Here is a 25,965-nt window from a genome sequence, read left to right as displayed (position 1 = left end):
GTCTTTAAAGATTTATGTTTTTTAAAGAAAAAAGAAAGTATGACTTGAAAAAGGAAAAGGAAAATTTCTTCATTTTTAAAACTAAAAACCAGGCACTAGTCCCAAAGGATTGTTGTCCTGTGAGGATATATTTATCTTCAGACATAAAAATGAAGGGCTTACATTATTTCGAAAAGAGTGGCTGCGAATTGGATCTTCTGCTGCTAGGGAAACACTGCTCAGCATGATGAAGACAAGGATGAGATTGGTAAAGATGTGGTGATTGATGAGTCTGTGGCATCCCACTCGAATTCTGAAGAAGAGATACAAAAATATACCGTGTGTGCAAATAGAATTCAGCAGATGGCTAATATACAACATGTTTTCTATTACTCTGCCAATAGTGACAGAACAGAGCAACCATAAGCAGCTAACAGCAATGCAAATGCTGAAGCTATTGCTCTGACTTCTATAAATGTAAATAAATTCAAAATCCAATCCACCTGTAGTGAAAATGCACTTATGGAAAGAATCTGAGAGATTTCCAAGCTCATATTGGTTTTCAATGGGTTATGAACGCCACAACGAGTTCCAGTGCTCATACCACTGGGCGCATACCAAGGCCAACGTCAAAGGGACCAGCACCCAATAGCAAGTCATTGCACATCCCCAGTTTGATTTGATTCTTATTAAAGCTGTCAAAAATAATCGTCTGGGGAGATGTGGCTTAGGCTGCAGACCTCATCATGCTCCTTAGAGACTCAACCCAAACCAGAATCTCCCGTGAAGAGTTTCTTACAGCTTTACAGGACCAGTGGGTGTTGAAGGTTACAGAGCTGCTAAGTTTCAGCCACATAACATGAAGTGGAACTGTACCTATGCTTAGAGTCACTGAACCCAAGGTTAGTACAAATGCTATGGAGCACCTTGGGAAAGTATGTCCAGGACTGAATTGGCAAAAAGGCAGGATCAGGTTCATAACTGGCTAACACTGGAGTTGACTAAATTCTGCTGAAGAATCAGAAGGTGCTTGGGAGAAAATTTGTTCTCCTGTTATTAAGGAGATGATTTGACTATAGTGTATCGTACTTAAGTAAGATGGTCGTTTTGGTGTGAGAATACGTAGCATTAGTTGAGGCCAAAAGCAACTTGACATGTTCGACAAATATAATGGTTTTGCATTCAGCATATGTGTTCTTAAAACTGCTAGTTCAAATAGCTCCCTTTCCAGTTTGTTTGAAAATACTGAAGAGCTTTAGACAACCCATGCAATGAAGAAGACACAAGCCCAAAACATTGTACCTTGATGATCACACCATCTTTTAAACTCAGCTGCGATGATCTCTACCACTGAGAAGACAGCATTCTCCCGTGCCAAAGGACTCCTGAGCTCCCTTCTATGACTGCTCATGAAATTGCCATATATATGTTCAGTCCGTAAGAACGGAATTTAGTTCACTTGTTCACTTCCATCCAATAATCAGTAACAACTTTTACTGACTACTGAAGCTTGCTTTCTTCATTAGTATAGAACTTCAAATGCTCTGGAGTTAAGACTGAGCAGTGAAAGATTCCAATTCCCCCTAAAATCTAACTATTATTTTTCTTAATTTTTGAAATAATTTTTCTTTATCTTCAGTGTTTGCTTGAATCTCGGAAAATGCTGTTACCCCATGAGGAACATATACATCCTTTCTTCTTCTTTTTCTCACTCTGATTTTCTTTTCCCCCTCCTCACCTGTATTGGCCCTTAAGGTCACTAGGAATCCTGTCTCATATAGACGATGCTCAGGTCTGGCATCATAGTTTTTATATCCAGTGACTAACGTACTAAATAGTTAATATACATTAAAGGGTACTTTTCGGACATGTGCAGACTTGACAGACTATATGAACAAAACGCTATTACCTTCAACAGTGGGAAGCAAATTAATATATTTTCAACTTCTAATCTACCAAGCCATTCAGGAAATTTTAGGAGAGAAGTCAATCTCTCTCCTGTTGATGATAATGGAGTTCTGTTCCTAACCCCACTGGAAGGAGGCCCGTTCCTTCACTGCTAACCCTTGACAGACTAAACCAGTATTTTTCAAAATCATATTTACGGATTGGTGCTGCTGAAAATGAAGAAGGCACTCCCTTCAGGGATCGGTGTTATCTTCTCCTTCATATTTAGTTCCGATATTCTGCGGGGACGTGGGCCTGCTGGTACCTCTGGTTCATCCTCCTCCTCTTCTTCATCTTCACCTACTTTAATTAAAACACTTTTTTTATTATACAATAAAATAAAATGATGTTTTGTTCATAACAATATAAAAACATGGCTTGTATGAAAATAGATATGGCTTATAGGAAGCACATGTTCATAGCATGGCTTTAAAAATCTATGGATCAGTATATGAACATCCATATCGCTGTCAGGAGCTTATATACATGTTTATGTGCATATATGGGTGTGTGCACAAGCGCCCTGAGCGCACTAATAGGCTTTACCAGCCTGGCCAAGCTCATCTTAGGACACAGGCTCTGGAGCCCCTTGAGCTCAGCCCCTGGCTGTCAGTCCGTGCCTGAGATGCGACGTAGGGGTGCTGAGCTCTGCACACTGGCTGAGCACCCAGTGCTCAAAGGGTAGGGCACGTTTCTGTGAAAGCCATCCAGACAATCAGACAGACCTGATTTTTGGATAAGTATGCTCACTGGACTGGTAGAAGCCAAGACAAAAAACGACTGAACATCATCAGCCCTGGAACGCCCTTTTTTTGCCAAACATTTCGGAAAAGTTTAGAATTTGCTCTCACATCCATACAGCATTACCATCGCAGTCTTCAGGCTCGCAGTATTAACACTCATACGCTGTTTGTGCTGTCTAGGAAGCTGCAGGAGAAGATAAATGTGTTTGGCTACATACCTGGTACATCACAGGGTGGATAAGGATCTTTATCCTCATCCTCTCCTTCTCCGTATTCAGTAATTGTCACCTACAGCAATGAAAGGGATGCACATGAAAAAAAAATTAAATATAGCCTGGAATATAAAGTTCAACAGAAAGCAAACCAAATAACACTCTGAAGTCAGGGAAGTGATCCCTATGTTAGTATGAGTTTTCTGAAACAGGTTAATTTTGAAACCAGAGAAGAGCTGGCAGTTTAATACATATTTTTAACATGTGATTTTTCTATAGTATCCATATTCTTCTGGCTGTATAGGTCACAATGAGAATATAACCAACAGGCTTTGGTAAAAATAACCATGAATGTCTGAACATTCAACTAAGAGTTTAGCATTCACTGATCTCTTCCATCGGATTTAACAGGCAAAATACCTACAGGGATCCTAAAATAATGTCAAATATTCCTAACATCAATTATTTCATGCCCTAAGAGTTTCCCTTCTCATAATATCCTGAAATCAAAAGGATTTTCTGAATAAAGAGACTCTGTGAGGATGCAGAGCGTCAGAATTAAGTTTCCTTTGCCTAGAAAAAAATGTAGCGATAGGGTTCACAGAAGAAATTGTACAATGCACAGTCGTCTTGAAAAGGACTCCCTAGCAAAATAAGTAAAACTGCTTCTTAGAAAAGACACAATTTTTAGAATAAACACCTTGCTATCCTTGGGCTTCTTTTGGTCACCTTCTGACTTCTCACTTTTTTTATTTTCCAGACTCTCCTTTCTACAAAACAATACAATAACAATTACAAAACACATCATGTAAAGACAGAATATTTTAAGTTAGTTTTTAAATTAGCTATATCCATCCTATGAAAAGTTAAGCAAACATACCTAAAACCATGTAGTAAAATATTGTAAATTATTTGCACAGCTGCAGGTGTTAGAGCTATAAAATCTATTGCATTTGAATGCAATGATCCATTTAAGAGATTACAATTTTGAACATAATTCCAGAAGCTAATCCCTAAAAAATTCAATGTGTGATCATTACTCCTTTCTAGAGGGATAAACTGTGCCCTTGGACTCATACAAACAACTTGCACTGACTGCAGTGGGCCTGCACTGATTTCAAAGGAAGGTTTTCTTCTTGTCTATATAAGGCTTGGAGAACTGATTCCACAGGGAGTTGTGTACTGGCAACAACAGATACATTCTTGATCTAATTGTGCAATAAATCCTACCACTGCAATGTTTAAATATCAGCTGGCTTATCATTATGTCCTTAATTCACCCCTTTTTCCCAATTACTACCCAACTTTTATCTAAAATCACACTAATAAGGTTTTGGTTTAATGTGTCTAGGTAAAATCGTTCATTCTTTTCCCCGAGTTAAATAAATTTTGAAGAAGGTAAAGACATTTAAATAAAGATAAATCCTTATGAAAGAATTCAGTGCAGCCTTCTTCTTCCCTCTCCTGTTGTTCAACATGCCCATGCTATCTTACCTCGCATTCTTTTTCCTTTCCTTTTCTTCAGCTTCTTCTTTCTGAGCTGTATTTAGACTTTCAGCATCTGCCAAGTTATCCACAGCAATGGCCAAGAAGACATTTAGCAAGATATCTATTTCAAATGATTTTAAGGACACAATGCCTCACTATACTTGTTTGGTTTATTATCAGCATAAACACTGACAACGTGAGAGATATAAAATGCATGTTCCCGACCTACAGGGTAGAGATTTGCGATGCTGGATGTAGTGTAAGTAACACTCATTTGATGGACTAGATTAATACTGGGTGTAAAATGAGCAGAGATCCATTAGGGTCACTGATTTTAAAATAGCAGAATACTTGATTTTTTTAAATCAATGGAACTCAACTTTATGCTAGCCTGAGCAAGTTTCAAATATGAAACACTGTCTATTAAAAGTGAAGACTGTTCAGGTGTTTTGAAAAATTCATTTTTATAATGCACTATCTTCTGTGTCTACACCAATCTATATCAAATTCTGTACTTCAGTCCATACCAGTTAAGTACAAATACTGGTAAAAGCACCACACAGTACAGAACATAGAATGTTTTTGCCCTTTTATCATCTCCTGACCTTTTAAGAACTTCTGGGAATGACGCTAGTTTCTGTTGCTCCATGGGGCCAAGGAAGTATTTCCAGTACACTGAAGGCAGGGAAGGGGAATGCTGCAGCAGACTTAATCCTAACTGACTCGCCATTTCTCCAAGCAGATTTCTCTCATCTGGTCCCTGCACTGTACAGTGGATCACTGTCTCCATGTCAGTGTCTCTCCAAGCAGGGCTCAAAGGGATGAACGGAAATTATTGCTATAGAGATCAGGGTACATCCTTGCATTTTCAGAGGGGGAGATGTCAAATAGAGACAAGCAGACAGAACAAGGCTGTTTTCCCACTGAAGAAAGGAAGAAAGAAAAAATTCCCTGCTTTCTGCTATCATGGTGGCTGCAGATGGACTCGGAGAGCACTGGAGTGTCATTCGTTAGGGAATGGGCGTACGAAGAAAAGTCTATTTAAAGGACTTGGCATGTGCAGAAAGCGCTTGCTGTCCACTGCAATTTACTCCCTCCCAGAGAAATTTTGCGTACATCCCTGGCACGAAGCCTCATTTGGAGACATTTCCAGTGACTGCAAAGGATACAGTTACCACAGATGAAGAGGATAATGAAGTATATACAGACTATCATGCCAGACGATGATGGGCCACCATATGCCATTATGCCGTCATACATAACAGCATTCCAGTCTTCACCTGTTAGAATCTAAGACGCAGATACGTTGTTAGTAAGCTCAGCATCAAAAAGAGCAATAGAGAAACAGGTTTCCTCTGACCACAACAGACAATAAGGCTAACCTCCTGTATACATCAAGCCACACCATAATCTTTTCATGCATTGCTCTAAAATTGCCATTTAAATAAGCACCTCCGGAAAGCTTGGGTTTAACTCTACTAGCTTTTATTTTATGCTACGCGTTTACAACGCTGAATTTCAAAGGCAAAAAAAAAATAAAAAGAGAAGCCTAGAATTTTATTGATTTTGGCACGCAAAAGTAAGAACCCTGATCTTCAGTAAGACCACATACATAATAATGCCCACCAATGTTCAACACTCTCAAAAATCACGTTAGTATATCTTTTAAGGTTCTCCTTTTTTGAAATAGAGGCCATAAATCTTTTCTAGTGTATAGGATCTACTTACTCCTGCAAACTGGTCTACCTGGTTTCAGTTTTAACAGGGACTGGCCACCTTATCGTCAATTATGTGATACACATACGACCCACATAGGCTACTGATACAGCTTTTGAAATGGCAGCTATTTTAAACTGAATGGAGCTCAGTGCTGTGGGAGAATTACAGGATTTTCTAATTGGCTATTGTTTCAAGAAATGTCACCGAAGTCTAAAAGAATTTTACAGAAATCTGTTGATTAGTTAAAAGGTTCGTTTATAAGGCGGCAACTCCACTTTTTCTGTACTATGACAAGAATTCTGAGTATTACAACGCAGGTTATAGGGGCACTTTATACATTTCTAAGCAACTTCTTAAAGTTAATCTGTTCCGTCCTGAGAAAACATGTAATACTGACTCTCCTTCCAAGTAATTAAGTGGTCGTTCAAGAAAACCATATGCATGCCAGTTTCTGAAATTCATTTTTGGAGATCAAGCTGACTTTCATAGCTGTGAGCACTCAGCAGGTCGGCTGCTCCTGAGTGTATTCTGAAACTGGAGGAAGACGCATCCGTTTGAAAACAAAACAGCCTAAAATCCGAGTAAAATCCAACTCCGCTGAGTTTGAATGTACGGCATTAATTTTTTTAAGGGGCAATATCATGTCAAATGTGGACACTTTTCCTCTTAAGGGAATTTCTCGTTAAGATTTCCTTATGTTAAAATGACATGGAAAGATTTTTCACTTGCTCTGGGCAGCCACCAGATGAAACTTCTACCAGAGAGGAAGTTGGCAGAAAGTTGAGTCTTGCAGGCTCAGCTTTAAACACTCACCTACAATGTCTGAAACCAAACATTGTGGCAATGTGCAAGACTGAATATGAAAATGGCTAGAAAGATGAAACCAATTAGCCCAACTCCAGTATGCAAATTGGAAATAATAATTAAATAAAATCATAAAATAGTGAAAAATAAACTGTAAGTATGGCCCTATCTTTCCACAAGTAACAGACAAGTTGCTTTAACGTTTTAATAAACCTAACAGTGTCTCTTTAAAGAAATTCATACTTATTTTTATAGTACAGTAAGCAATAAGACCCATATGCAAATACATAGTCTAATAACGCTTCTCATTTTTTTTCCTGCTTGAGAAGAGCTAAACTTTAATATAGCTAATGAAGTTATAGAAAACAATCTGATTAAAATAAAAATAACATTCCACCTCTTTTTCTAGTCATGTATTTGATGGACAAAGGAGACTTAATTTTGTGAGGTAATATGACAGCTATGTTGCATAGATAGATCAAATAAGACATGAAACAAATGGTACAAATGGTGCAGAGTTACCAGAGTACTGAGTTTAATGAGCAGAATGCTACTTAAAAGTAAACTGAATAAAGAGTATTCGTGAATTTATTTTCAGGCAACATGACCACTTAAACAGTTTTGTTGATCATCAAAAGTTAAATGTTTCATACAGGATGAAAGAAAGTTACCTGGAATACAGTTAAAAGAGCTTGTGGAAAATTATCGAAGGTGCTCCGTTTTGTTTGAGTTTCATCAAAATTAAATTTGCCTCCAAACAGCTGCATTCCAAGCAACGAGAAGATTATGATGAAGAGGAAAAGCAGAAGCAACAGTGAAGCAATGGACTTCATTGAGTTTAACAAGGATGCTACCAAGTTGCTCAGGGATGCCCAGTGCCTATAAATTAAAATGCGTGTGTTAACACACACCAAAAAAAACCCCAAACAAAACAGTAAAAGAGCAGCGCATGATGAAGTATTACAAAAGAATTGCTGATCACCCTTCAGCTATCCCTAGAGTTAGCAGTATTAGTTAATCTTACCTTGTCACTTTAAAAATACGCAGGAGACGAACACAGCGAAACACTGAAATTCCAAGCGGTGACATAATTTCCAACTCCACCAAAATGGTTTCAACAATGCCACCACAAACAACGAAGCAATCAAAGCGGTTAAAAAGAGAAACAAAATAAGCCTGTAGGCCCAAGCTGTACATCTTTACTAACATTTCACAGGTGAATAAAGCCAGAAGAACTTTATTTGCGATATCTGGAACAAAATATTAAAAAAAAAAAAAAAAAAAAAAAGACATTCCTGAATTGTCTCATAGATTCCATTTTTATTTTAACATATGAGTACTATACTTTCTATACTAGTTTGCAGCCCTTTGCTTAAGAAGGAACTATTGTTTTTTTATGTTGGACTGTATTTGATACCTAAGTGCCAAAAGTTACACAAGGACGTAAAGCTTCCTGCCACCCAAACTATGAATCTTTCCAATCCATCGTGCAGCTCATGGCTGCTCAGCTCCAAGCTCAAGTCCACACTGTAACTTAAGCAACACAGCCCACAGCTCACTCTGCTGTGCCAGTTACCATTTGCTTCCACATCTTTCAAGCACAGTTTAACCATAAATGTACAGGTATTTACAACTTGGCATTGACAGGTTTTTGCTGGTACACCATTAAGCCGTGTTACGGTTGTGGAAATCAAATACATTCAGTCATTTCTTGTATCTCCCTTTGGCTGGGCTGAAAATCCTTCAGGACAGTAAACAACAACAAAATGGCAAAGTACAGCAGTAGCCACTGATAGAATGCCAAGTATCCACAGTCAAAAACAGGACAAATAATTTTTGATTGTACCTTGGATCTGGGTCAGCCAGTCAGGCTGATTATAATGTTCCGATGAGATAGTTAATGTGTTCAGAAAGACCAAGACAATAACAAGCCAATAAAACGTGACAGATTTTACGGCAGCTCTGCATTTTCTTCGATTAAATCGATTCCAGCGACGCCAGCGTCGACTGAAAGTTCAAATAAAAACAAATTTGTTATTATACAGAAAACGTATGAATTTAAGGAGCGCTTCTCCTGTGTAGAAAACATAGTGCAAGTACGTACGTGTGAGCAGGTTATTTTCATAAGCACATGCATAACACTTCAGATAGTTGTGTAAGTTATTACCAGTTGCATTGTTAGGGCGTACTAATTTGTTATTCCTTTTATAGTTTTCATCAGACATTTTAAACGGAAACCTCAACTTTTGGAGACTCTAATTGCCTGTGACATAATTAGATTAAGCTGCATTTAACATTTCATTGAGTAACAAGATACATCTGTCTTCCCAGGCCCCATACACGTAATTGCAGTAAAGAAAAGCCAGTGAAGCAACTTAGAACTCAAATGACATTTAGTCCGAAATCGTAGGCTTTTAGTTAAACCACAGGCAGAGCGCTGGCAGGATTAAACAAGGCAGGAATCTCAGGGTCGGCTTTTAGAAATCTATCCTATAATGTTAGAAATCTCAGCAACTCCTCAAGATTTGTACTGATGTGCCTTGAAATTGTGTCAGGGGGCAAATGTGTGTGACGTGAACAAGAGTGACAGGCCCTATCTAACACGAGCTGGATTCACAAGTGAGGGTATTAGCTTAGCTATAGACTCACAAAACTAGATTTAATTTCTCTGCTTCACTTCTGGGAACTTTAGTAAACCAATTAGTCTCCCTGGGTTGCATTTCCATCGGTGAAACAGGAAGAAAATATATTGCTGGGTCATAGGAAGAGAAGGATTAGGAAGCACTTCACATTACCTAAAAGGGACGCAGGCAAAATTCACACACCCAGAACTACAGCCGCGAACTCAAGATTTTAGGAACATTTTAGGAAACAACAACTGCTTCATCCAATATTCAAGGGATTAAACGGGCACAGACTCCAATAGAAGCTTGACCTAGCCTGAAAACAGCAAAGCCCTAAGAGTGTGCATGTATAAGCTTCTGCCCATACAGGTTCACTACCAAGCCAGTCCAGCATGAATCTGCTGTGATGGAAAGGGGTGGTCTGCTTGCCGCCTTCTTCCTTCTCCTTTCCCTTTGGCCAAAACTAGCCCGAAAGAAGTGAGCCAGACCTGAGAACTGACCGGTGGAAACCAATTTCTTATTTTTTCTGGATTGATTTTAGCTGGTCAGTGTCTGATCCAATGCGTTGTGCTGCCGCATCACAGAAAGAGCAGGAGGAATGAGGGGCTGAGATGGGAAAGAGCACTGCAGCCAAAACATGGAACCATCGCTTTTGAAAATTATTACAAATAACTAGGTGAATTTCTTAATACTTCTAGTGTCTGAATTAGCAGGTACTGTTTACTATGCATAAAATCATAAACGCTTTTAAATCTGCCTCAGAAAACAGAACCAATATGCAATAAAACCACCATGAAAATAACTGAGTTTGGCATGACATTCAAGTATTAACTGAGTTTTCCTTATGCACCTTGAACTTGTAGTAATGGGAATTAGTAGTAGTTTCAGATATCAGTACGAAGATGCCTCAAGCCTTTGCAGTATTCTAACCATATAAAAGCAAAATGCCCTGTCCTGACCTACACCAACACAGCATTCAAGAGCATCCTTATCTTGCCAGTCCCCTGCTACACAGGGCTACGTCCGTGGCCATCACCAGGACGGCTCACTCCCTGGGTAAGGAAAACAGCCCTTCTTTACACTTCCAGAACAGGCCATCATTAAAGCCAATGAGACAAGAATAATATTGTTTGGATATTTCCACTCATAGGAGCCAAAAGCAGTCTTAAAGTTTCTAACTCACAGCTCTCTGAAGTCAGTGGGGCTCTTATTCTTTTATCCCCCAAACAGCTATAACTGCTTTGCCACTGATTTGACTGACGAGTGGTGCATATATGAAAATGCTGCCACAGGGTACACAATGGCACTCACATGTAGAAGTGTATGAATAATATAAGCATACATAAAAAGCCTGCAGAAATGAAGCAAAAATTCAAAAAGGAGAATAGAAGCAATTTTCTACCTTCATTAAATTGGTACAAGTAAAGAAATAAACAGTAAGTAGCAGACTGTAGTAGGTGGTCTGTTGTGCCAGGAAAACCCGTGGCTGTATAAAATAGGAAAACAAATTACACTACTTTTCGCTTGACGATTTCCTGGGTTTTAGTAACCACTCCTCTTAGTTTTAACCAAATAGCATATTTTTTTTTTCTGGAAGAACAAAATATACCCCTTTGTTTTAAAGAGAAATTTCACTTTCATAAATTTGCAATGATATAATACTGCTTTCAAGAAATTATCGACTATTTTTCACAAAATACAGTGGTTGAATAGATTTTAAAATCACAGAGGACCTTACAGTTGACAGTTTGTTAAAACTAACAAAATTATTCCCCACTTTTGTTCTCATTAAATAACTTATCATTTTCTCTTCATAGCTACTTATAAGCAAATCATTATTCTTATAAACGTGTTCCAAATTTCACTTTCATTCATGCAGGTATTCATGTTCAGGTGGTCCTTTATGCCCCAGACTTAAATCTGAATCTACACATGAGAAATCCAGCCTTGCAGTGAGTCTGACTGAACTCAGCATCAGTCCCTCAGTCACGCAGAATCTATGAAGTTTAGTTTGTTTACTTGCTATTCACGTGTGTTTGTGTATTGCTGCTACACCTATGCAAACGTAGAAACAGTCATTTTCAGATTATTTTGTATCAGCAGCCTTTCCTTATAACATGGTATTTTCTAAACTGGACTTTCTGTTTAGAACCACGTGCATAACCCCTCTATCTGCAAAACTGGCATGCCTTGTGTTTCACCAGTAAGCTCACAGAGAAGTAAATATTAATTTCCAAGATTAATTCTTCTGTAATTGTAGGTGCCAACATCTGCGCAGAGACTCTAGACTTCACTACTCTTATTTATAAAATATGGGAAAGAAGAATTGCACCAGAGCGCTCACCCATTATGAAAAAATAGAAGCCTTGGAGATTATTCTTCCATTCCTCATTTTTGTAGTTACATGATTTGGGACATAGTACCAGCTTTGTAGCGGGACTTGAAGGTTAATGTGATCATATAATCATACTGACAGATGAGGAAGTGAATTCTTAAAAAGAGGGATCTTCACAGAGGATAACATGCGCAAATCTCCTGAACTAGCAGATCCCCATCTTCCTCTAATCATAGCACTGTCACTTCCATGTGTGTAGAAAAAACAGTTGTTCTAGTATCAGAACATTTCAAATCCCACCTAGAAGATTACAGATACACAGCACAGATCACATTTACTCTTATATATATTCTAGCATAATGTGTATCCTAGCATAATGTGTGGTTAATATACACCCTCACTTAATAAACTGGTATCTTGCTAGGATGTGATTCCCCTAACCAAGTACCAGTCTGACTGTATAGAAACATATTTCCAAGGATTAACTTCTGTTTTCACTTGTGGTACAGCAGGTAGGCTAGCTTGCAATAAAAAGCATTTTCTGTTTTGATCCAAAGGCAAAGACGTTTATGGTTAGACCAATGTCCTTGATGAGCTGTGCCCTGATTTACTTTGCCCTGAAACAGAGTCCTGCCACTGCAGAACAACATTCCAAAAGGTGGAGCCAGATTCAAGAGCAGCGTGCCAGGAGGACGGAGCTGGGCTCTTTTTAGTGATGCCCAGTGACAGGACACAGAGCAGTGGGCACAAACTGCAGCACAGGCAGTTCCATCTGAATACAAGGAAGAACTTCTTTACTTTGAGGATGTCACAGCACCGGCACAGGCTGCCCAGGGAGGCTGCGGGGTCTCCTCTTCTGGAGACATTCAAACCCCGCCTGGCCGTGACCCTGAGCGGCCGGCTCCTGGGGGAGCTGCTTTCGCAGGGCCTGGGGCTGGATGGTCGCCAGAGGTCCCTGCCAGCCCTGACCAGTCTGATTCTGCGATCAGGCCAGAAGAGTGAGAATTAGACCAAGATGTAGCACTTGGGTTTGTATGTGCTAGGACATCCCTGACAGCTGAACGTGTAACCTAAGGCTTCGCTGCAGAACTGAGAGTTTCTGTACTTTAGGTAAACAGAGCTTTTTAGAAATTAGTGATTCCAATGAAAACCACCAAAATTACATTCTTCAGACATATAGGAAAAATGCATTTTGCAATTATAAGATGCTAGGTATCCAAAAGCAGTGGGATGAAAACTGAGTTTGCAGATCCCTGCAGAGATAGAAGAGCAGATACACTCTGCTCTTAGTGGCCTCGCAAAGGCAGCAGCTCTGCAAAGTGCTTTTTCTCTCTGATAACAGATGTTGTCAGCTGGTTTTAGGGATCTGGGATGTGGTGCAAACCACACCCGTTTGGAAGACAATGGCAAAACTATAATTTCAAGCTATGTTGGCTCAAAACTACTCCTCTCATAGATTCATTAAGTTAAAAGTGATAGATCTTTCTCCAATGCTGCAAATAAAGACATGAAAGTTGAAGGGAGAATTCCCGGTACCAAATTCAGCTTAAAAAAGTTTAAGTACGATTGAAGACCTCAAGCAGCTGCAGACCCCTGCAGCACTTCCAAATGACAGACACCAGCATCCTGTTGCCAATTTCCACAACTTCTGTGAACAGATGCAGCAATACATGTATGAATGAACTGCGTGACCTGCAGTTTTTAATGTCACAAGAATAGATTCTGATCAAAGAGCTCACGCAAAAGACTTTCAGGACACTGGCAGAACCTAGACAGGTGGAAATATTTGGGTGACTTTCTGGTTTGCAAATAAGTTTTCTTTCAAAGCGATGTGTTGGTTATGAACATTGATTGTAGAGATGGATAACACTGCTTCTTATTCGCTGCTTGGACTATTAAAAACATCAGGTTTGGGTAGAAATTTTCCTTTCTCAAAGATGACAAAGCAGCTTGCATTTAACAGAGCTAGAGTTCTCTTTTCCCTGCAAGTATGAATAATGGGCATGTTCAGAACATCGTCGTTACTTTGCCTCCTCTGTAATGCTTCTGTGAGTGCACTGTGCAAACAGCCCAAACTTGGAGAATGCAGTATAACGGCAATCTATTGCACTGCCTGGTGTCTGAAGTTTCATGTGACCACTTAAATATGAAAATTGAGTTTCTCCTGTAAAACCAGCAAGAATAGGCTTCATAGCCATAAATAGCATGCTGAAAGGTTGATGTGAGACAATCTCATGATTCAAAATAATCATGCTTGTTTGGGATTCTCAGCTAACAAAGTACTAAATAACTCATTCCATTTGTTCTATTTTCACAGTAACTGGCAGAAATGGCAAGAGAAATTACAGACCATTAGCACATGGAATCCCTTCTCTATTGAGCTAAAACCAGTCTCATCTCTCATAATTCTCATGAAGGATTAAGCTCAAAGGTCCACATGGACATAACTGGGCCACTTGGTGTAGCTAAGGCCAGTTTCTGTAGCAGAAGGCATACAAGAAATGATACAGCTTTTATAACTAAAGGTGAAACTTCGAAAAGTTAGCTGTGTATTCACTACCATCCTAAATGGCCAGATCTCCACTGGCCACAGTCTTCAGCAGTGAGGCACACTGCTGTCACCACTTTGCTGTCTGAAAGGGATGACAAAATAAACCTTGATCACAGCATCACACAAAAAAACTCTCAGTGTAGAAAAGCACCAGTTAACTGTTGCCTTCAAAAACTGCTGCTCTTCTTCAAAAAAGAAAGAAGACTATTCAGAAGGAACACAAGTCCATCCAACTGCTTGCAACTGGTCAGTGCTGGTAGTTCATTACAGCTAGTAAGACTAGTAGAATAAACCTGGGTATATGCTATTCCTCTTCATTGCTGCAAGGAGAATACACTGCTGTTACCAACTAATTACTCGCTATACATCCAACACTGAAATCAGTTTAACTGGGGTTAAAAAACTGGAATGATTCCAGATGCTGCCGAAACTGCTGATGCCAGATGTTGCCAAATCTTCTTGACTGTCCCTCTTTTTCACCAAAGATTTTCTGTGAAAAATATTTATTCTGTTGTTTGCAACAGAATTTGTTTGTAGGGTTGTCTGCAAGTGTAGAAGTGTCTCTGCCCTTTGTGATTCACTAAGTCTACCACTTGATTATTTATCTTAAATTGCATAGGTTGGGGGGGGGGGGGGGGGGGGGTGTTCCTTCATGGAGCAACCTAACCTTTTTAAAGAGAAAGAGGTATCTCTTCTGTGTTTGCAATTCTTGCAATTATCCTTTATAATTACTAAACATATGTCTCATAAGACTGGAAAATAAAATCAAAATAAAGAAACCTATTAGTTTTGTACTGGCACATCCAGTGCTTACAATATCAGGACTATTAATTCTTAATTTTGCTTACAACACTTTCCTTCTGCAATCATACTTGAAAACAGAAGCGCATACTCCCAAATGCTCCTAGTAAGTGAAAAGAGAGGCACAAATATCAGCAAAGCAAATCAGAGACATAAATCTCCAAAAGCGTTCATGGATATTTTACTTTTGTACTCATCAGTAACTGTTAGAAATAATTTTCACACAGCAAAATTTAAAGTATACTAAATAAAGAATAATTATGTGAGATCATCATGATATGTAAACAGTCACAAGGAAAAAAAAATGATGAAGAAAAAAGAAAATACTGACCTGAACTTGGATTTTGAGATGGTTTGACTAGAAGAAAAGGCAAACACATTTTTAAGAAGGGCGCCGGGGGGGGGGGGAAGAAATTAACATAAATTCCTTCTCTTTAGAATTTTTGCAAAGTAATAGATTTGAATTACATATACAGAAAAACAAGTTTTTAACAAAATGCATCACAAATGCTGAAATTCTATTGCCTGTTATTTATTTTCTGAAATACCATTCTAAAAGCTTTACAAATTTTTTAAGTGAAAGAAAGGAAATCTCTTTTAAAACTAAGTAAATAAACTGCTTATGTAGAAGCTGCTTGGAAGTCATGAAAATCTCAGCAAATAAATAGCAAACACCACGGGACACAGAAATACTCCCATACATTCAGTTATTGCCTAAAAAAATACATATTCTCCAGACCATGCACAATTTAACTGAAAACATTTCTTTTTTCATGTCATAGGAGACTTCTGTTCTTTTCTTATTATTTTGGACAGTAATTATATTTTATAAAAGCTTTCAGGAAAAGATGACTCCACTGGAAGTTTAACTGAATTGTTAAACCTTCTTAACTTGAGAATTTCAGGAATGCTTTAATGCTATAATAATTGGCCTAATATTAAACTACTGAAAGGCAAAAAACCCCACGTGTCATACAAAGCTGGGCTGTTTGAAAGCAGTTTGGGCTAAATAAACAACAGGGACCAAATGTTTCTTTCAAATCTTGAGACGATGAGGGTGGGTGCTTGAAAGCCGCCCATGTACTCACCACAGACTGCCGCAGCATGCTGGGCTCTCTCCTTCTCCGCTCACGTTCTCCGTGTTCACCGATTCCGTTTCGCTGGTGGGCATGCTTGCTGTTAGGAGACAGAAATTGCTTTAGGCTGCTGGCTAAGCATGGCATTACACACAATGCGATCTGTTCCTTTGCAAGAATGCCTCCACTTTTCGCAGGTCTAAAGAGAGCCGGGAAGATCTGAGGAACAGCAGATGAAGTCAGACACTTCACCAGTCCTCCTCCTCTAACAGCAGAAAGCACAGGGAATTCCAGAGTGTATTTGTAGCTTTTCTCTTGTTTCTTTTCAGTGATTCAACAAAACTGTTGAGAATGCACTACAGAATACAAGGTAGAGTTTTGTAACAAAGCACATGCTACCCCTAGTAAAGAAATAAACCCGAGCTAGGTTTTGTGACCTTCCATTTTAAGTGTTCCGTTAACACTTTGGAGGTGCTTATCAGTTTAAGTTTTGTTAACGTGCTCACTAGTTCCAAGAACTAGCACCAATGTTCTTCGGAAAATAGGAACTATCACACTGTGATCATACTGACCACCCTGTGCTTTCACTTCCATTACAAATTATCAAGGCAAGATGCCAGAAAGTAATTGTGCCTGCAAACACTGCGTGAGCTGGCAGCAAGGAGCACTGGGAATGGCAGCAAGGCTACTACAAAGGACGGTGGGAATTACTACTAATAAAAAGAGGATTACTGTATTTGTTACGCAGTGAATTACTGTACATACAGCCGATTGTTACTGAATAGTTAGCAATTGTAGCTAACGGTTTTTCAGACAAAACTCATTTGCAGATTGGTCATCACCATTTAACTTCAACTGAAATATAGAGGGAGGACAACATATGTCCGAAGGTGTTAGGAAATTATGAACAGCCAGCGTTCTCAGTACTTCCCACGGGAGAACACTACTCCCATGTCTGCAAAGCAAGCATGGAAGGAAAACCTCAGGAACAAGAAAAATGTAAAGTTAATGTTGCTAGTTTATACAGTAGAAATACCACAAAGTAGGAAAAAAGAAGAGAGGTGGAAGATTTGCTGAAATTACTGTAGAACAGCAAGAATAAAAGAAAAACAGTGTATCGTAAAGGTATTCTGGGGTCTGCCCTCTGCCCTTTGGATGATTTGCTTGGTTGTTTTTTTGTTTGGTTGGTTTGTTCTGTTGGGGAGGGTTTAAGCCAAAGCCTGTGGGCTGAGAGTACTGAGGGCAGAAGGGCTACAACGCCTATTTCTTTTAGGCATGTCTTACTGTTCTGGTAGCCTAAAGCAGCCTTAATTTAATAATTATAATAATAATAATAAATAATAATAAAAAATAAAAAAATAACATTAATGTAAGTGAGATTCAAGAATCAGACCCTGAATTTTCTGATTTGTCTATAGATCGGGTACAAAATGAGAACCGTTAATCACAGTTTCTCTGCACAGCCCCTGTGTTGCCTCAACACTGACACAGTTTGGTTTCCATGCCCATCGATTCCATCCAAGTTGAGAGACTGACAGGTCCATGAGGCTAGATACTCAGCTACTATTTGCAAAAGCTGAGAATCTGTCCCCATAAACGTCCCCATCCTTATATGAAATGTTAAACACGGAGCTGGCATAACAAAGGACGGTCCAAAACGTCCATGCAGGTGTTTGAATAAACAAGGCACTTCAGACAGTAAGCACAGCAAAACCTTCTTTCACAAGGTTATTCTGTTTAGATAATTCTTTTAAAATATTACCATAATTGCTTTATATATGAAAAATTTCTGGTTAGCACCTGCAAGCGCCTCGATTCTAATATCGTGATGCTCCTTACAAATTAGTTTAAAAAAAAGAGGATATTGCTAGTCTTGTGTGAACTTCACAGCTTCACAGAGTTCAAAAGGAATTTAATTCAAAAGTAAAGCAAACAATGTTTGATGATATCCAAATTAAAGTATTAACATTTCCAAGGGTTTAAGATAGGCAAAAAAAACCCCTAAATTATTTCAGACATAGTTGCAGATCTTCAGAACTAATAGTTTTTATTTTAAACTGCCAGGGTCTTTTGCAATAAATGCAGGGAGTTCCCCTGTCTGTTAAAGAATGGAAATGGTTGTCTTGTCCTGGGTGACTTGCACACTGTTGCAACCACCACATGATGAACATTTTAGCACTTGTGATGGGCAACTGCAAAATAAGAGCATTGAAGTCTTTTTTCCAGACACTGTTATTAAGAGCTGCCATGAAAACATAGTCCCACTTTTGCAAGTATTACATGTGCAATGTGTCTCACACTTGTCTTTCAAATTTATCAACCCTTCCCTCATCTAAAAGCAGTACTTAGAATCCAGTTCCTCAAAGTGTCACTCAGTGTCACACAAATGCTAATTGCTTTAATATATGCCAAATAATTTTTAGAAAAGTGTAAAGTAACATAATTTTAATTCAAGTCTACCCAGACGTGATGCGTTTGTTAACCCACAGTAAGAAATACCAGCCCTTTTTGAACGTGACTGCACAAAGAAAAACAAAATACCAAAGAAAAACAAAAACCTTTGTCCCCATTGAAGCCAATGTCAGTTCTGCTAATTCTTAAATACAGGCAGAATGTTACTCGCTCTTTCAGGCAGGGTTATTGCTCTAGCTTTAGTAGTGACTTGCAGGTGCTGTGTTACAAAAGTAGAAAAGGAAGAAAAGAACCACTGACAGGTCAGTTTACATTAGAAACCCAGCTACCATTATAGTGTAATTTATATGCCAAAAGAAAAACTTGACAGAAGTCCTGAGGAAAGGCACCAGGTGGAAGTCTAGCTCCAGCAATGCTAGCAAGTCATTAAACCTTTAGCCAGAAGAGAACAGCAATGGCACTCACTGCATGACCACATCCACTCGCGCTAATGCAAGCAGCCTGGCAAGTCTTGCAAAGACTCAGTTTCATGGCCACAGCTTTTTGGGGGCGGTGTTCCCCGGGAAAAGTGCAGCACATGGAATGCACTTTGGAAAGACCATCTGATTTCAGTAAGGCCAGCTCTGAGATCTTTAAACTGGTACTCCAGTATTCAAAGGAAGATACCAAGTTTTCTCTATTCTTTATTCACCTCTTGCCCTTATTTTACTAGCATTCTTCTGGAAAGATTATCTAGATTTCTAGATCGTATCAGCTCTCTTCAATTATGGTAACTGGCTTCAAATAAAAGAATACTTGCATTAGGCAATATAAACCACCCATATAGCATGCAGCTTAACACTTCCCTAAGCCTACAGAAAATACGTCAAATATATCAACTACTACATTTTATTTCTGCAGATAAGAAAATAGATTTTCTCATGTTATAATGTTCACTATTTACTCTAAACAGTTTTCAGATTTTGGAGCGGGGATTTCAGACTTCACTCCAGGACATAACATCAGTAAGGCACAGCTAAGAGCAAGTCAGTGTCCATCAGCATTGGGATGTCCTAGCCAGCTGGAGTCAGAAGAAATAAATTCTGTAATCCTGCGATATGGCAATTTAGTGTCACTGCAGGCTAAATTACACCCTGAATTATTGAATTGCAGTGGCAAGCATTATTGTTCCAAATGTTTCCCTCTAGAAATTATATAATTAATATTTTAATCTGGTTCAACTTCAGCTATGCATTTTTGATCCAAATTTTGATCTCATTTCCGCATTGATGAGTTCTGGGTAGCTTTCTGGTGACACGTGCTGAAGGAAAATTGCGGCAGAAGTGCAGTGATCTGCACAGCTTGTCAGATAATCAGTAATAACTACTGGAGAGAATCTTAAAATTAATAAAAAAGGTACTATACTGGCAAAATATTAGATCAACCTTGCAACATGGTCATCCTCTGTTTGCTAGTAACATCCGACCAAATCCATGACCTCCAAAATCCAAAATTCTCCTAATTCTTTCTCAAAGCAGCACATGGATTTTTCTGAATCCCTTACACCAAATCTTTCAAGTAGCCAAACACAAAAACAGAACCAAGAAAAAAAAAATCCCTGAAGAGGCAACATTATCATTGCAAATTCATCTCAAATTTTCCTAAGCCTGCTGTACACCCATCAAACACATCAGGAAGAAGCGGTACTACCGATTCTGACTGTGAAACTCCTCAGGGTAAACACAGTTTAAGGAGGGGCTGCCTGGAAGATGTTCTACATGATACCATAGCAAGGTATCTGTTTTCACAGTGCAGATTTAATGTTGGTATTATCAGTAATCATTGTTATAGGCTGTCTTTTTTTTTATAGGCAGCCCATGGAAACACAATATAAGGTTGAATGGTTGCAGAGCAGTGGAAGTAGAGCAAAATAATCAGTCTTCATTACAGAAGCATCACTCAACAAACCACTTCCAGCATGAAGGATGGTACCGTGAATCTTGGGAATGATGCATACTCTGCAGATGCGGTGCTTTTAATAGAAATAGAGGTAGAGGTAATGCAAAGCAAAATATTTAGGGTGGGATTTCTAATCCAGTGGAAGTCTAAGTGTGAGGTACTCAGATCAGCAGAATAGTCTCACAAATACAGAAACAATAGACTTAGGGCACCAATTTGTACTTTGGAAAAATCCTATTCACAAAAGGTATTGCAAGACAGATGAAACTGAGTCAGTGGACACATGCTTGAGAACGTTTCCGACTAGCAAGAGCAGATACTAGTAGCAAGGCAGCATTTGCAGGCGGTAGATGACAGTAAGTTTTCAGCCAGTTCCATGCTGCCTCACGACTGACATCAGAACCTGAACCTGCCAGTTTAAAGGCTATGTCAAAACACATTTCCAAAGCAAAACGGCAACGACTGCCTTTTAGCAAGTTTTATGGAAAAATTATTCCCGCCTGTAAAGCTGTGTAAGCTATTATACATGTAACCATTAAAAAACCATAATTTCATGCAGACTCAGTACTTGTAAAAAATTAGTCCATTGGGTCCTGACAATTATTGACTTAATACTCTGCATTCTCTAAAGTAACTGAATCAAATTTGCCAGCCTAGTCTGAGACACAACAGTGATTCTTAGGACAACAAGGAAGTCAGTTGCTCCAATAACTTTGTTGTACGTAGGATTAAAGCTAGATCTCCTAATTAACTACAATAGTGATAATGTCAAATCAGTATATTTGCCAGTATTAAAAGAGCGCAGATTTTAAAACAACTATCGTACTCGAAAACCCCTGTCCATCCCCATTGTGGGTAGGAAAGAAATGGAATAAAATACAAATTACAGAAACAAAAACATCAAAGAGATACAGTAAGAGTTTGTCATGTTTTGGTAGAGTCTACATTAGAAGTATTATGACGGTATTATAAATAAATAGTAAATATTATACTGTTCTAAGCTTACACTATGATCCATTATCGAGCTCGTAGAATACTTTGATTAATTTATTCATAGCTGAATTTAAAATGATTTTTTTTATCTGGTTTACCTCACTTTGGGGAAAGAAAACCTATGCTTCAGCAATAGCAGTCCCAGACAAAGACACTTCAGCGGAAATGTAAATAGATTAAAGAAGCTGCTGTAGGAAGGGCAAGCACGGCAGCACCAGTCTGGTGTGAACATGCACTTACACGAGCAGAACCGCATGCACGAGTCCCTCCATGCTAGAGATGTGTGTGCCTCCGTTACAGAAACTGCATACAATGTCTGCTTTCGCAAGCCAACACATCGAATGCAGCACTGGCACAAGAGAAACTTCAACTGCAAACCAGAAGCGCGTTTTACCATGTTTATTGGAAGAACGGCCAAAGCACCTGAGCCTGCTTCTCTTCTTTTCTTCCATCAGGTCAGCCAGTGTAACCCCTTCGCGTTACGCACGTGTAATTCCAGCATTCGCACAGTAGAGGGCAGCAGTTGCAACGCAAAGAATAAACACGTGTCCACAGACACACACACAACACGAGCGACGTTAGGCAAACACCGACGGTACCGGCAGCGCCACCGAGCAGCGCTTCATCCCTCACTTCTCTCTGGTTTCTGCATTCTGAGCTAAATTTTCAGTGCTTTGAAGTCAATGGCAATTTTTTTTCATTAAATTCAGGGTAACTGGCTACTGGTTCGTAATACTTATATTTACTAAAGGTGTATGTATAATGCCAGTCGTCCAGCGGCATTCCATCGTCCAGCAGCACTGAACGCCGCCTGCGAGCAGCCACAGAGACGTACCAATACAGGGGGGTCATATCTAAGTGACTGAACGGCTCCTCTGGTTAGACATTTTTAAATGCTGGGGTTGCCGAAACCTAAACTACATTTTTAAAGCATTATGTAAGAAGCTATTAATCACCGAGTTAACTACCCTTGAAATGTGTACCTTTTCCTACCATGGAGAGAAGAGACCTTTTGTATCCTAAACCCAGAGCTCTTCCACATCGTTGAATAGCATTATGGTGATCTTCCATCACCGTCAATCAGTAGTAAACTTGATCATCCAGAGGTTTAGGTGTTCAAGGATGTAGCTGCCTAGAAGCCTGCAAATTACTCCTCTGCCCATCTTGGGACCCAGCCCTACCTTATGCTTCAAAGACAGTTCTAGAAACACATCACCGGTATATTTGGACTAAATTTATTTCCTAAGCTTACTACTCAAGATTATTAACCTGGTGATAACTACCTAAATTGCACCTGACTCCCAAACAGGTAGCTCATTATCATAACTATGCTCCTGACCCAAGAGCTTCCCACATTGTGGCTGCACAGACGGCTCATGCTGTCTCTCATCATACTGCCCCACGCAATGTGATATGCAGCAGTTTGTACTGAATGCAAGGAGGTGGAACAATTCAGTAACCCCTCCTCCTTTACACCCTGTTGCAACTGATACTAAAAATGAAATTCCAAGCCACATATTTAAGCACATGTGCACAGACCCAGAGCACTGCCTAGGACGTTGCCAATTTGCTGGAAATTTCCACTCAAAATACATATGCATGTCTGAAATTACATTATTGGGATTTGTTTAAAAGTTCTTTCAATTACTTTCCTCCTATTTTTACTCTGTAAGTCTTCTCCAACTCTTAAATTACCCTAAAATTATGTCGAAGTTAACAGTTCAGAGCCAAAATCTCTCTCAAACTCAATTACCAAACAAGTATTTTCGGATTTATGAAAGATCTATATGACCTAGAAGCTGTTTAAGGAATGCTGGAGCAAATGGCTCTTTTACAGCATATTAACAAACATCCAGTTTGAACAGGATGCAAAAAGTTCCTGGGATTTCACCTGCAGATGTGAAGACCAAGTCCATCAGCACCATCGCTGACAGTATCGCTGTCCAAAATTCTATGCAAATTCAGCATCATCCACAATTCTGCATGACAATCTTGTATAAAACATATTTACTCCATAAAAAAGGCAATCTTTTACTTCAGGATTTTATACTGACACTCAAACCCACAGTTTCTATATTCCTTCCACACAACATTAGTAGCAATAACAAAGTATAGTGAACTCTGGCTTTTTTGCTCTGCTCTAGATAAAAACTCTGTGCTACAGATTTTCGTATAGGCATAAACTATTCCTTTCTGGGTGATGCTGACATTGACATCAACCCACAAGTTGCCTTCCAGCCTCCCATAAAACCATCATATCCTTCCAGTAACACGGATTTACACCGTGCTTTTATGTGAACTACAGGGCTAATAAAATTCTGAAACTCAAAAACATAAAGATTTTTAAAAACTTAACTACATGCAATATACAGATAAGTTTAAAAACAGATACTTCAATATCAAACCACACAATTGTCACTATTCTACTGCTTCTGAAAAGTACTATGGTTTAAAAGAACAGTTCTCAATAAATTAGCAGCACTAGAAGAAAAAGAACAGTAATAACGTATTATTTCAACACAGAAAATAATATTCTGAGTTGCCTTCAACAAACCACTTGCAGATGCATTTTTTAATACATACTCAACAGTAACTAACTAAATAAATATCATGACTTTCCAGAGTATCAGCTGAATAATAAGGTGGTATTTAGCATTAGTATATGTATTGAAATTTGGACTTTTTTATTTATTAAATTATATTTAATTTTTATTAAATGATGTTTTTATTGATTTAATTATTTAAATTTTATATTATTTATTTTATATATAAACTGTTTATTAAATGATAAACCACATCCTGAATCCATGTGCTTATTTATGTACAGCACTAAAAGCTCTCATAAAAATTTTGACTGCTACTATGTAAACACAGCTAAGAGGCTAAAACAACCTCTACTGAATTATGACATTAAAATACTGCTGTTACTCAAAATTTATGACATAGAAAAATCAATTACAACTTTTACAGTTGTTGCAATATCATGAAACTAGATGGTTCCTTTACATTAGGACTTGGGTCAGAAGCACTAGATGGTCACTACAGCATATATTACCTTACCCATAAATATAACTATATGCTACTGCCAAATAAATACATTTTAAGTAAGGGATAGTTCTATTTCTCAGTGTGAACAAAAATCCCATTTTATTTATTTCACATTCATCTAGTAAAAAAGATTTTACACAGCTTTCTTGAACACCAAGATCCAGAATATCATTTCCACACTTCAAAACTTTAAAAAAATCCTCACTGTTGGCACACGGCTATTTCTTTGCTGTAGTTTTGACAGTATTTTTTAAACTTTTTATATTATTATTATTTCTATTGTACGCACTTCCAGGTAAACACACAGTCGTCTTGACTACGGATTTACAACGATACTTAGTGGCACATAGCTTGCATGCACTAACTTGTTACAGAACACAAATAAAGCAGGGTTTAAGTCTCAGTGTGACTGAGTGCAGACAACGATTTGTACATGGACAGCTCAGAGCAGAATTTTGTTGCAAGATCCTGAATTATCTCCCATGACCAAGTATCAGTACACTAACAGGCACGGTGGCTCTGCTAACGAACACTTTCGCAAGCTGGAAATCAGAAAGCGACATCATTGAGGCTGCCCTCCCCCCCGCTAACACAAAGGCAGTCACACACAGCAGCACAGGGTAAAGAATACGTACTGTTCCGCTTGCCTTCTTCATCAACCTCTTCGTCATTCTCAGGGTCAATGTCTTCTGCCTGGGTAATCCAATCTAAATAGCCCTTCAGATCTTCTTCAAGCTGCTGTTTTTCACGTAGCTTCTGAAAGTCACCTCGGGCCTTGGCTTTTTCTCTTTCCTTGGAAAATTCCCTATCAAATTCAGATAAAGCAGAAAAAAATACTAATTATCGAACTCCCAGGCGTTTCGATCTAGGTCTTAACACTGAAGAATAACATACTGACATAGAAAATGAATGGAATAAATTATACTGAAGATTTGAGAGCTTCTTTGGAAACAAGATAGTGGTGCAAAGAAATCATGCCACATCCCTACAACAATACACCAAAACTTTCACAGCTTTTATGATTTAATTGAAAATCAAGCAGTATCCTTGACTCTTTCCATATGTAGTTACTTATGTGCTCTTCTATACAGATTTTAAAATCAGTTTTATCTAACAGCTACAAAGAGAAAATGACTTGCAATAATGAAGTAATTACAGAGAGCTGAGTATTAGTTTCAGTGAAATTCTGGCAGCCAGTTCTAAGCTCCTTCCCCTTCCAGCCAGAGTTTATTATCCAACTCTATTCTTGCTTCAGTGTGTGGTTCACAGAATTCCACTAATAAACTCCCATTCTG

General features: G+C 38.7%; 1 protein-coding gene across 18 annotated transcripts in view; it reads right to left on the bottom strand.

The window, feature by feature from the left end:
* The window catches only part of CACNA1D (calcium voltage-gated channel subunit alpha1 D), a 253,243-nt gene that overhangs the window by 72,121 nt on the left and 155,157 nt on the right, over window positions 1-25,965 (bottom strand). For 15 of the 18 annotated variants that reach the window (XM_080384052.1, XM_080384045.1, XM_080384042.1 and 12 more), the window contains 12 exons: window positions 25,306-25,475; window positions 16,292-16,379; window positions 15,535-15,561; window positions 8,739-8,899; window positions 7,917-8,142; window positions 7,564-7,771; window positions 5,539-5,659; window positions 4,376-4,490; window positions 3,582-3,651; window positions 2,888-2,957; window positions 2,085-2,229; window positions 163-292 (listed from right to left, as the gene is read on the bottom strand). In XM_080384052.1, the coding sequence (XP_080240178.1) occupies window positions 163-292; window positions 2,085-2,229; window positions 2,888-2,957; window positions 3,582-3,651; window positions 4,376-4,490; window positions 5,539-5,659; window positions 7,564-7,771; window positions 7,917-8,142; window positions 8,739-8,899; window positions 15,535-15,561; window positions 16,292-16,379; window positions 25,306-25,475 (1,531 nt within the window). The remainder of the gene's footprint in view (window positions 1-162; window positions 293-2,084; window positions 2,230-2,887; window positions 2,958-3,581; window positions 3,652-4,375; window positions 4,491-5,538; window positions 5,660-7,563; window positions 7,772-7,916; window positions 8,143-8,738; window positions 8,900-15,534; window positions 15,562-16,291; window positions 16,380-25,305; window positions 25,476-25,965) is intronic. The other 3 variants (XM_080384054.1, XM_080384059.1, XM_080384053.1) reach the window with 1 other exon arrangement.

The sequence above is a fragment of the Falco punctatus genome, assembly GCF_963210335.1.
Source record: "Falco punctatus genome assembly, chromosome: 4".
Taxonomy (NCBI): Eukaryota; Metazoa; Chordata; class Aves; order Falconiformes; family Falconidae; genus Falco; species Falco punctatus.
The sequence above is the reverse complement of the archived record's forward strand: the minus strand, read 5'-3'. Positions and strand labels throughout refer to the sequence as shown.